General features: G+C 46.6%; 1 protein-coding gene across 1 annotated transcript; it reads left to right on the forward strand.

The window, feature by feature from the left end:
• Positions 1 to 503: 503 nt before the first annotated feature.
• On the forward strand, positions 504 to 1,717 carry LOC105914146 (probable cell wall mannoprotein PIR32). The gene is made up of 3 exons (XM_012845026.1): positions 504 to 635; positions 921 to 1,184; positions 1,433 to 1,717. Exons 1-3 carry the CDS (start codon positions 504 to 506, stop codon positions 1,715 to 1,717), a joined length of 681 nt encoding a protein of 226 aa, XP_012700480.1.
• Positions 1,718 to 13,241: the final 11,524 nt, after the last annotated feature.

Genomic DNA, 13,241 nt, shown 5'->3' on the forward strand with positions numbered 1-13,241 from the left:
TAGACTCGGAGCCACTATGGCAGATCCGGGCACATATTTGTGTTGCCAACGCCTAGATCAAAGAGCAGGTGCATACCTGATCAACATACTCCCGGTCCACAACTACCCAGCACTCCTGAAGCCGATTTGAGCATAGCAGATTTGGCCACCATCGAGGCGACCATGATAACCGTGCGGGAGGTCGGCTGGAGCCCATCCGTGAAGAACAGATCGAGCAACCCGCCAAGCCACAAGCCAACAACGCCAACCAACTCAACAACCGCGACAACCACCGCGGTGGCAGGAGAGGCGATGGTGAGAACCACAGCAAACAAAGTTGGCAATGTGACCTCGGTGAAGACTTACGCGACTACCGCTACCTCCGCGCCGACCTCAACAACCGCCACCAAGAGAGAGAACAAGCCGAGCTCCACCGCCTCATTGAGTACGACCGCAACTACAGCGCTCCTGGTAGGCTCAACCGCGACGTGGAATGGGACAACCACCGATGCTAAGAAGATGAGATGTGTCGCCGTGCTGACTACGACCACTTGTACGGCACCCCTGAGGATGCCTACGTCTCACCCAGGCACAACAACGATGGACGCCCTAGGGCACCACCCGTCGTGTACAATCTCGACGACGACGACGACATGGTAATCAACAGTTTCGCCGCCTTAACTCCCCGCCTAAGGGCCGTTCAGCCGCCGGCCTCATTCAAGCCAGCTATCAACAAAAAGTACGATGGCCGCTCTGACCCCACCATATGGCTCAAAACATAGAGCACCGCGGTGAAAGCCGCCAACGGCACCTACGACTAGATGGCCGCCTACTTCCCGATGGTGATGAGTCCCACCCCTCTTCTATGGCTAGAGAACCTCCCGCCGGGTAGCATTGACTCCTGGGGTCAGCTTGCTTGGGCTCTTACCCAAAACTACTAGGATACCTACAACCGACCCGGGAACACAGAGAATCTTGGGCAAGTCCGCCATTGGAAAAACAAAACTATCAAAGAGTTCGTCAACCGCTTCTTCGAGAACTGCAACAGGCTAGCCGGCGTCGAGGATCACAACATCATCTGGTACTTCCGCTCCAGCTTGATGAACCGCAACATATTCTGCAAGCTGTATGAGGCTGCCCCCAAGACAGTCGGGCAGATGATGCAGTTTGACAACGTTCAGTGCAACACGGAGGAGGCGGTGCAAGTATAGTTCCAGGCAGCAAGCACCGCCAGAATGACGACCACAACCCGTCAACCTATGAGGAGCACCAAGCAAGACCGTAGTCGTCCCGATTTCAAAAAAGGGCCCCCAAGGTTGTCACTATTGAAGCTAATCCCGCCAGGCCGACCACCTTCCTCCGGGAAGAGTTTGATGACACCCTGAATTCTCCATGCTCCTTCCATAAGGATGCAAACCACAATCTTTGGGACTACACGGTCCTCAAGAAATAGCTCGGCACCCCGGTGGAGTACATGCGACCTCACCGCAACGACTACCGCAGGGACGACAATCATCACGACTACCACCACCGTGATGACCGTGGCGACCGTCGTCGTAATGACCGCTACCATGACGACCGCGACCACCGCCGTGACGATCGCGACGACCACCATCACGATGACCATGACAACTACCGACGTGATGACCACGATGACCGACACAGAGAGGAGCACCGTGATCAGCCAAACCCAGACGCCCACCGAGCCAACGCTGACCAGAATGGGGAGTTCCAGTGACTAGACCGTCAAGTCAACATCATCGTGGGCAGCCCCAAGGCGTTCTGCAGCAATCGCAAGCACAAGCTGCACCATCGTGAGGACCACTTCGTCTCTATACAACTAGTCTAGTATTTGCGCTTGTCAGAGATGCCCATAACCTTCTCCAGGGAAGATCATTAGGTATACATTTTAGATCCTAGGTCCTACCCGCTGGTGGTCTGCCTGACCATAAACCGTGCTCTCCTCCCCAAAGTGATGATTGACAGCGGGAGCGGGCTCAACATCATCTTCACCAAAACCTTGAAGCACATGGACTTTAACTACGAGCGGCTCCAACCCAATCAATTGTTAACAACACAATCTAGCTAAAGGCAATACAACTCACACAAGCACAATGAGAGGAGCTACTTTGCACCATAAGTCAAAAGCAAGCACGAAGGGGATGATTAAAACATTTATTAAGAGACACCTATGCAATAAATGCAACTAACAGGAGATGACACTACAAGGTTAGAAGAGTCGGATTCATATTAAAATCAATTTTTAATGTGGATTTATAGATTAAACAAGATAAACTACCATTAAGCATATTAAATCTAAAAAGGTTTGTAAATCAACCATATCAGTAGCAACATCATTTTTCCTAGCTTCTAGACGGAACACATGTGCTAATAGAAGTGGTTTCATCATTTTATCAATTTTTCACTATTTATCATGCAATCAGCAATATTAACATAGCAAGCAAGCATTTAAATCTAAAACAGTAGGAACAACAAGGATTCTACTAACACAAGTTATATATCTGAAACATGCATGTTACAAGAAAGCTAACAAAAGTGGTTTTACAATTTTTAGTGCACTATATGATTTATCAAGCATTTAATGTCTCTCACACCAAACAAATCATACCACAAAACATAAAATAGCAACATGCACATACTCAACTCTAAAATAAACTAGACTTCACAAGCAATCCAACAAAACAAGAATCACATTTTTACCATTTTTCTACTAGTTTCTATGCATTTTCAAAGTTGTTAATATTTTAAAACTAGCCATTTTATAACCAGTCCGAAACTATTTGCAAGCTACCCCTTAGAAAGATTTTTCGTATCATAGATCTACCCTTTTCCTTTCATTCTACCCCCTGCGTTTCACACTCTAACTCCCACCTCACACATGAAACTTGCAATTTTCCCCATAACCCCCTATTCTTCTTTTCCACTCGCAAGCAGACCCTCCTTCTTCAACCCTGGGACAGATCGCACAGAACACAGGTATGTCACGCATGGGGGCGCACAACCCATCGGGGAGAGGGGGAAACAGCGTGGCGGTGCTAGGGGAAGGACAGCAGTGCCATGCCCAGGCCAGGGGAACTCCTTGGCGTGGCACAGGTAGGGAGGAAGGGGGCAGCGCATGGGGGCTCCGCGTGGCGGCGGCGAGCGCCGTCGAAATGCCCTAGAACGAGCATGGAAACTTAGATATCGTGAACAATAAACGGGAGCATCATGATTAGGAGCTCACCTAGGGCCTATTTGAGGTGTTGGTTAGCGACGAGGGAGGCCGGAAGGAGGGGCTCCATGGAGAGGTAGAGCCGGTGGTGGAAAAGTTCCTGGAACTTTGGGGGAACTTCGATTCCCGTCGATTTGGTGGACGATTGATGGAGAGGAGAGGCTGAGGGTGTAGCCAAGGAAGTGGAGCCACTCTGGGCGAGAGGAATCGAAGGGGGATGGAGGGAGATGGGAGGAATCGATGACGAACTGAGAGAAGCTCGGAAGGGCAACAATGGAGGAAAGCTCGATTTTGGGGAGGCTATGGCTTGGAGGGGGCCTGATTTATGGACGGGGGAGGGTGAGGATAAGGATGGCGAGGTGATAAGGGTGACAAAGAACTAGGGGCGGCCATTGTAGGAGAGGGAGCTGCCCGTGGTCAACGGACTGGCGGCGGCAATGGCATGGAGGACAGGGTGCTGCCCAATCGGGTGCAAGGAGAGGCGTGGGGAGGAAGGGAGGGCACATGGGAGGATGCTTGGGCAGCCTATGGGCAGAGGAGGAGCCCTCCTGGTGCTAGGAAGGGGCCAATCCGAAGAACTTGGGGCTGTGTGCCGGCCATCTAGCGTTCAGGCGCTAGAGGAAGGAGGAAGAAGAGTCTGACTAGTAAGCCCATGACATTTTTCACTATTAAATTTTGTACCCTTATTTTACATAGCTACACGTGTCCAAAAATTTCCCAAAAATACTCGTTGGAAAGAAGAAATCACAAAAAATCCATTGTCATAATAATCAACTCAAGAGCTGCCATGGTTTGCACACAATCAACAAAACAAAACAGCTAAAATTGAACTTTAATTCAATTTTTGGCACAAGCAAACATCTCTGAAAATTTGGTAAAAATATTTTAAAATCATTAAAGTGTATCTACTATTTGAATAAAATAATAGGAGGCAAGGTTGTTTAAAAGAAATTAGGGTTGCTTCGCAAATTTGGTTTTTCAACAATAAATAACAATTACTGAGAACTTAAGCAATGCATGGTAAAAATGCTTATTTATGCACAAGTGATGCTCATGATGCTCAATGATGCACAAAAGGATGTTCATGATGCTCAATAATGCACAAAGATGCTTGTGATGCATGTCGTGCAAAGGTGTCGTGTCTAACGCGTATTTTCTCACCAAGTTTGGACTTTGTGCTTGCATTTCCAAAAATAAAAGTTGGAGTTCAAGGTGTGGGCTATAAATTTTATAAAGGAAAGCATATAAGGAACTTGATGGATTTGGAATTAGGATTGTGAGAATTTTGGCGGAACGTTAGTGAAAGCTGTTTTTTTACCGAACTTCAACTCAGTTTTGAACTCCCTCCGCTCAAAATCAGAAGAAGTTCTTTGAAGGGAAAGGTGTTCAATTTGAAAAGATCTACCACTTTCATATTGGTTAAAATTTAAGTTCTCATATAAGATTTGTTTTTATTGGCCTCACTAGTGATTATCAACAGAAAGGAGTTTCTAAAACTCAGCAAAATTTGAGGTGTTTTGGGATCTGAACTCTTAGCAATTTGGAGTTAACTTTGATTTGCTTCTTAATCACCCTGTTAATTATTTAATTTAGGTTCTTAATTACTCGGGCTATCACATCAGGGACTACCAAAGTCGCCACCACTGTGGAAGTTGTCGCCGCAATGGGCTCGGCCACCTGCAGCTCCGGGGCTGACACTACAGAAACATTAAGTGATGCAATCACATTGTGCATGAGTGCAGTGACAAGGGATACAGCACCTGGAGCGACTTCAGGCGCAGGCTGCTCCTCTGGTGGTGGAATTGCAGGCTCCAGGACGAGTTCTTGGGCTAAGCGACTACTGCCATCAGCTCCAGATTTCGGGCATGGACCCCAATGTCCACGCTAGCGGATCTCCTGAACAAAGACAAGTGTCACAACACAATGCAAGACAACAACGGTTCACAATCAGTACTCGAACACTTACTTTGTGGATCGCCTTATCTTCAAAGAGGGCTTTGCCCCCAAGCGCAGGGACTTGATAGTGGCTGACGGCTTCTTTAGCGCGGCTTATTGGATCACAGCTGGATCCTCGCCAGCCTTGGTTGCCGTCTTCACTCCTTGAGTAGCCTATGTGCTGACAAGGTTGGCACTGGCAATAGGAGGTTCTTCATCATCATCAAGATTGATATGCTCCTTGATCACCGGCAGCACCTGCTACACAACTTTCGTAGTCGTCTGTTCCACCTTTGTCTCCTCCTCGACTACCTGCAATTCACCAATATCAAAATCAAGTCAAGCATGGCAAAAAGGAAAACAACTTACAAGTACTCGATCCTCAGGATCTTGTCCTTCTTCAAATGTGATTACTGGAGGGGGGGACTTCATCGGAAGTCGGCGGCTTCTTCACTACCCATTTGATAGTGACAATACGCTTTCTCTTTGGGGGTGGCGCCAATTCAGTCTCCAGGACATCTTCAGCTTCACGCTTTGAAGCTCCGGAGGAAGACTCTGCCTTGTATGACAGATGGGGTTTGACAATAAACTTTTCAGTAGCCTCTGAATCAGAGCTGCTAAAGGAGGACCACCCTTCTGATTCCTCTTTCTCCTCCTCCTCTATCGCCTTCTATACAGCTGTAATGGTCTATACACGTGGAGCGACATCAAAGCCATCTGATCCAGGTGGAGGAGGGACGGAGCAATACAAGTGAAGTTCTTCCTGCAACAGAAGACAAGTCAGCAAATTAACAAATGCAAAAATTAGTACTCGGGGGTTGCAGGCCATGGGTACTTACACTGTTTAGTGGGTTGGTGGTGTAGTGTTCCCGCACAATCGTCGGGATCACCTTGGCGTGCTTGAAGAAGCACCTCAGCCGTGCCATCACATCATCCATGGACAAGTCTTCCGACGTCATCCGAGATGGGTGGTTGGGACCCGAGTAGTCGTACCCCCATGTGCAGCGCAGCTGCAGGGGTTGGACTCGCCTCCTCATGAAGCTAAAGGCCACACCGATGCCGGTCAGTCCCTCCTTCTTAAGCGCAGTGATCTTCTCCAGCAGCTCAGGCAGCTGAAAGCTATCCGCATGGCTCGGCTCGTCCAACCAGCGATTGTTCCAAACTGGTCGGTAGCCGGTCACCTTGGGTAGTCCGGGCTCATGATTTCCAATGTAGAACCACCACTACTTCCAGCCTGAGGGGGAGCCTATCAATTCATAATCCAAGTACAGGCCTTTGACTTGCTCCCGCAGTAGGATTCCTGCTCCCCCGACTACTTCAGTGTGGTCCATTTTGGGCTGGGGCTTGACTCTAAAGAACTTCCTAAAGAGTTGGAAGTGCGGTTGGATTCCAAGGAAAGCTTCGCACAAATGCACGAAAATGGCTACGTGCAGGATTGAGTTGGGGTTGAGGTGGACTAACTCCAAATTATAGTACCTCAACAACCCACGGAAGAAGTCAGATGTGGGGAGAGTCAAACCTCGCTCGATGAAGAGTGCGAAGATCATTGTCGCATGGGTATAGCTCCCCATGGGCCACGGGTTGCTGTAGGCCTCCCTCCAGGTGATGAAGTCCTGCTCCTAGAGAAGATCGGCATCCACCAATGCCTGGATGTCAGCATCCTTCATTATGGATTTCTTCTAGGCGCGGGTTTGATTTGGCGGCACCATCTCGTCAGTCTTCCCATACTTTGGTGCCGGCAACTGGATCTCCTTCTTTTTCATCACCTTCCTCTTCTTGTTCTCGGCTGCTTTGCTGGAGATTGTCATCTTCCCCATTTGTGTTGCCATGAGGGTCTTCTTACGCATGCGCTCGGGGGCTAAGCGGTGGGGGAGGGTGGCACTCAAGCTCAAGATCAGCGATGGTCGCGATAGGGCTACAATGTGGAAGATGAATAGGCAGAATAGCTCAGGTGAAATGGAAGGGATGAATTCCTCCATTATCTATAACTGTGGCACAATTAAAACTAAGGCGACATTAGTGAGGAATATTCTATTTTTTAAACACCCACAGTTATCGCTTGACAGTTTCCAATTTTTTTTGGAAGAGATAAGGTTACTGTTAGCAAACGGTCACGTTGACCAATGCTTGACCCTTATACCCAAACTAGTTATGTAATGGCTTGGGGGCTGTGTGTCACGTCCCCATCGGCTAAAAAGTTTTTTCTTTGGGTTTTAAGGTAAAAGAGATGTGATATTACAAGATTGACCATCAGTCTGATTCTTCAATTCAAACTAAGGCTCGGGGGCTACTCCATATGTCACACTCCCATATAAATTTCAAGATTAAAGATTCAAGACCAAGTTCAATGAAGCTTTAGCACATTCTAGTCGTATGGCAGTACTCGAGTGCGTTTGAAGACTGAGATCCGATGGAGTACTCAAAGAGTACCACAAACTAGTCGGAGAATCCTACAAAACCACTCGGGACTATTACATTTGACTAAAAAGTATTCGGGGGCTTGTTGTCCATACATCTATGGGCCCACTAGAAGGTTTTGACAGTCCTACAATACGGGGCTGTACACCGAGACGTGTCAGATATGGAGACTATGGTGTAGGACAGCGTGGTCTACATGGAGGACAGGAACTAGTCGGGGATTAGGAAACTACTCGTAGCAATTAGAGTAGGACTCTCTAGTCATATCCGACTAAACAACCTGTAGCCCTGCCCCTGGCAATATAAGGCAAGGCAGGGACCCCCTCCAAACAAGTTCAATCAATACAATACAACCATCACACAGGACGTAGGGTATTACGCGACATAAGTGACCCGAACCTGTCTAAATCGTGTGTTCGAGTTCACCTTTGAGTTCCTGATCTCGATGAGCCTCACGCATAAAACACTACCTCAGGTACCCCCTTGGTGGATTGCCAGGTCTAAACACCGACAATGATTAACCCGGTATGGCTGGTCATCAATGCCTGAGAAGCCGCCGGCTCCCTAGGCATTTCTGTCGACAGGAACCTGGCAAGCTTGATGAGGGGCGAGGTCGAAAGGATCCGCGGTAGCATGTCTGCGCGAGATTTGCAGAGGATTGAGATCGAAGCGCGACATGAGGAGAGAGGCAGTCAGTTGCGTCGTGAGGGAGGAACTTGGTGGCGCGGCTGGGCGTCGCCGATGCCTTCAGCGAGCATGCGGCCCACCACCACCTTCGGCCCACCAAAACAGCCCACAAGGAGGTCATCTTGTTCCTCCAGTTGCCCCAGCGCCACCTCTCCCCTCCTCCTTGCCCCCGCGCCACCCTCCTCCATCATCTCCGGCGGCTCCCGCCATCATATGTAACACCCAGTGTTAATGACAACTTAAGTATGACATTAAGAAGCTAATGGCAAAGTTGGATTAAAGGAAGGTAATTTAAGAAAAAATCAAATTTGAGCCGAATTCGACCAAATTTGCAGTTTGGAGTTTCAAATTTGGATAAATTTAGCAAAAATATGAAATAGAGTCTTGAGAGTATTCAGAACTCAAAGGAATGAATCTTGAAGCCTAAATCAAGTCATAAAGCTCTCAGAAATACCATCGAAGATGGAGTCAGGAAAGTCACTATTCGTCATCCAAAAACATGTAACTCTGAAATTAATATTGACTACATAACTTTGGAGAAATTCCTAGAGAATTTCTCTTGTAAGTGAGCAGATGTTTTTGGACATTAGTGAAATATGGACTATGAAGAAGGTAAATGAAATGTTGTTGTCCAAAGAAAGTGGAAGGTTTGAATTTAAAATGAAACCCAAAATCAGCAAATGAGCAGATTTCAGGCTTCTCGCTGAAATCATCCTAAGTCTGAAAAACAGCATTGATTAGCCATGTTTGGAGTGAATTTCAGAAAAATCTAGTGTGAAAGATATATGAGTTCGTGTGCAAAATGGAATCTTTGTTAGTTGTAGAACAAGGATGGGTAAGAGTCAAGCTGCATGGAACAAGTTTGCCTAATTTAAATCATGCTCAAAGAGGTGTAAATGGCCCTGCACCGTACCTGACGAAACTGAATCCTTGAAGTTCAGTTAATAGGAGGTTCTAGCAGGAACTTTGAGCTTCAAAATCTCTGTCTTAGATTACTCATTTCGGTTAGAGGTCAATCTATAAAATGAAGTATTTGGACTACTCTACAAGTTTGCTTAAGGAATATCTGGATCTTTGGATTTGAAATTGACCGATTTTGAGATCTGAATTTCGGGGGCAAGGAAGAAGAAGAAAGAAAAAACGGGCGGAAAAGAGGATAGAGCCATGCCACCGCCGGCACCTCTGCCCGCTGGCCAACGCGACAACCCCCTCCGTACCACGCACGCCCGTCAGTCACCGAGGTGGCCTCCATGCATGCGGTGAACACTTGAATATATACCGCTCCCACGCTTATCGTTTCACTGGCCACCGTTCTTTTGTCGTGCAAACACAAGCTCCAGTGAGCACCACCACCGCCGGCCGAACCTGCAGCTTCGCTGCTCTCCTCCGCAATTCCTTCCACCCGAAGCCCCGTTAGCTCCTCCTCCACACCCCACACCACTCCGTTTACCAGTTCCCCACCGGCAAGCCCCGAGTCGCCACATCTCCTGTCCGCCGCCACCACCACTGCTCCTCTTGATACTGAAGCTCCAGAAGTGGATTTTTTGGAAATCTCTGAAGAACCTCTGAAGCTTGAGGAAACTATTGAGTTGATCCCTTGTGAAGCCAGACCATCGGGCAACTCTAACATTTTTACAGATCAAGGCAAGCCCCGGTGCATTTATGCCTATCTATTTTGGAGTTATTATTTCATGTGTCCAACTATTGGTTATTTCTTTATAACTACATTAAGTCTAGAAGTTGATTGAAACCTTACTTTTATGCACAATCCAACCTTGTTATTCAGGACATCTTTGCCACTTGTTCAATAATTAGTAAGTATCCCATGCTTAGCAAAGCATAGTCGCTCTACCTTTACCATTTCTAAGTCCCTATGGTACTCAGCAACCTAAGGTAACATTGTCATACATGTGTATATCAAAGAAATGACATGTTTTGGAAGATAGTGGACGGAAGCTTGGATGGAATCAAGAAAGGAGTCTTGAGTTCCGTAGTTCCGTCTACTTGGTTAATTTGATTAAGGACCGATCATTGTTTTAACCTTTGATCAAGTGATATTACCTGGTTGCTTACTGCTATATGGGAACAAGAAAGCCCGGTAGGTTAGTTGGCTCTCTGATCGGAAATATTTCGTACCTGTGCTTGGCGTGCAGTGGAAGGGCAGGGCGTAGCCTGAAACTCACAGTGGAGATCGCTAGATGTGGGATTCCATGTGGGGGTGCGGCCCTGGGTTTGAGTAGTCATATTTCCGATCGTTGGGTACATCTAATCGAAAGGTCGTAATGTGCCACCCGATCAGTTGTGTGTAGCTGGTGGTCGGGTATCTCCTGCAGGATGTAAATCGGTCCGGATCGCCGCAATTCTCGGATATGAATGCACTTGATCATCACTTAAGCATCGTAGCATAACAAAGAGAAGGGAACCGTTGCATTTGAATTAATATGTTGAATGACTTAGTTCCGTCTGGTTGCTAAAATATTTTTCATCATCTAGACTGATCAGGTAACAAACTCAATCTGAAATAAAAGATAAAACTAAGGTTTCACTTATAGTAAGTTCTTTCTGCAAAATGTGAGTTAGCCAGCATACCATAAAGCTATCATACAGTATGTCACAAAAATTTATATTGGTTAGACGGGTCAGACTTGCTGAGTACTTCGTACTCAGGGGATCATTTGTTGTTGTTTTTAGAAACCCAGCAGGGACCCACCGAGGAGGAAGCACCAAAGAACTAGGGTATCTTATGAGTCTCATGATACCCTAGAATAAACTTAGATGTTTAATTACTTACCCCGGACTGTTTTATATTTTAAAACTCTTAGCAATGGTTTAACTTACACTGTTAAGTTTCTTCAACCTATGGTTTGTAATAAATCGTACCTCTGTTATGTATGTAAAAATGTAATGTTTGTTGATGCTATCCCATCTCGGAAATGATCCTAATGTATGGCTATGGAACACACTGTGGAGGTTTTCAAGGAGTTCTGGGAACAGAACCCTTGACGGACAACCGGACTTACACTGTTTTAAGTGCGTTTTGGATAATTGCTGTTGTGACAGCAATTAGACGCACTTAAGCCAGTTTAAGTTGGGCGGTTCCGCCACAGCTGGTATCAGAGCCATAGGTTGGGATAATCAACAGATGTTACTATTTAAAAATTGAGATTCTATTTTAAATAAAGAAAACATGAGTCTTATGTGGCAGTGGTATTAATTGGTTGATTGTTTTGAAGATGCTAACTGTTTGTTGCGTGTCGCTAGTATTCGGTAGCATATTATTAGGGAGATATTACGATGCCACCAATTTTCCTACGAGTGTGTATATGAGTCTGAAAGCACGTAGGAATCGCTGCATCATAATTGCATAGCATGTTTTAAAAACTTTTGGGTTTGGTGAGTGTCGTTAGACCTAAACCCTTTCCGTGCGCTAGAAGTACGATGTTGTTAAGACCGGTGCAAACAGAGGACCGAAGAAGGAAGTACCAAGGAAGATGAATAGATCTAGAATCCTTTGATGCAACCAGCTTCACTATAATACCATGGAAGGACATCAATTCAAATATACCTGAAATTTTGGTGGTTTATGATGAAGTTCGAGGAATTTAGTTTCAAATGTTGTTCTAACATATGCACATAGAACTTTGAAGATATGACATATAAGTGGATGGGAGCAAAAGTTTAATGGATTTCTGTACAATTTCTTGGTAGAATGTCGGATCCTAAGGGGCCCAATGCTTCCGGGATGGGGGTTAATGACGAAATTCCACCATGAGCTCCAACGCTGGCCGGTGCTATTGCCAGCCTAGTGAACTCTGGGGCTGAGCAAGCCCGGCTGCTTCAAATGATTGCTCTGAACACAGGAAATGTAGGCGGTCGGAGGAATCCAGAGCGGGGTGTGACTTACACCCAGTTCTTCGAGACTCGTCCCCCTATCTTTCAAAAAAGATGAACACCCACTACAAGCAAATGAATGGCTCCAGATATTGGAGCAAAAGTTTCGTGTAATTCCACATTGCACGGAAGCACAAAAGGTGGAGTTTGCCGGACTCCAACTTCAAGGTCCTGCCGAAACTTGGTGGACCAGTTATTTGGCAAGGCAACCCGTGGGAAGGGAGATCATATGGGAAGATTTCAAGAATGCTTTCCGTACCCAATTCATACCTGAGGGAGTCCTACGGATGAAGCTAGAGCAATTTCTAAGGCTTCAACAGGGAGGTCAAAGCGTACTGGAGTACACTCATGAGTTTGACCATTTGGCCCAATATGCCCCAGAGCATGTGAACACGGAATCTAAGAAGAGGGACTGCTATCTTCGAGGACTTAATGCGAGGATGCAGGAGAAGTTATCCACCTGCACCTTCGCCGATTATAGTGTTGTGGTAAGTGTAGCCATTACCGCAGAAGAGAAAATGAGAATCCTGGATGAGACTTTAAAGAAGGAAGAATCCCTAAAGAGGAAGAATATTCCATCTAGGGCATCAGAAGGTGCTTCACAGAGGATGAAGGTTATCTATCGAGGTCCTCCTCGACCAACATACTGGCCTTCATTCCAGCAGAGGCCACCCCAACCTTGGATTGCCAGGAGCCCTATGAATACACCTCACCCAATGAGTGCACCAGCTTCCAGGTTTCGTAACCCCACTCCTATGGGAAATCAATAGGTTTGCTTTAATTGTGGAAGGCCAGGGCACTTCACCCGTGATTGCCATTTTCCCAAGGCCGGAGGAAACACGAATGTAAAGACTCAGATTCCGGGCCAAGGTGTGGGTCAGAAATTTGCCCGGAAGAAGTTTGTAAACACCCAGACTAGAAGGGTTCATTACATGAATGTTGAGGAATTTCCAGAGGGTAAGCCTATCCTAGCAGGTATGTTCTCTATCAACGATCACCCTGCCATGGTTTTATTTGATTCTAGCGCTTCGCATACTTTTATGAGTAAGAACTTTGTGAAGCGGCACCAAATAGAAGTATACACAGTCAACACTAATTA

The sequence above is a fragment of the Setaria italica genome, chromosome I (genome assembly GCF_000263155.2).
Source record: "Setaria italica strain Yugu1 chromosome I, Setaria_italica_v2.0, whole genome shotgun sequence".
Classification (NCBI taxonomy): Eukaryota; Viridiplantae; Streptophyta; class Magnoliopsida; order Poales; family Poaceae; genus Setaria; species Setaria italica.

Coding starts and splice junctions, on each gene's coding strand:
- LOC105914146 (XM_012845026.1), top strand. CDS start 504: ATGTGTCGCCGTGCTGACTACGACCACTTGTACGGCACCCCTGAGGAT. Junction 636..920: donor TCGACGACGACGACGACATG/GTAATCAACAGT, acceptor CAAAACTACTAG/GATACCTACAACCGACCCGG. Junction 1,185..1,432: donor ACACGGAGGAGGCGGTGCAA/GTATAGTTCCAG, acceptor CTCAAGAAATAG/CTCGGCACCCCGGTGGAGTA.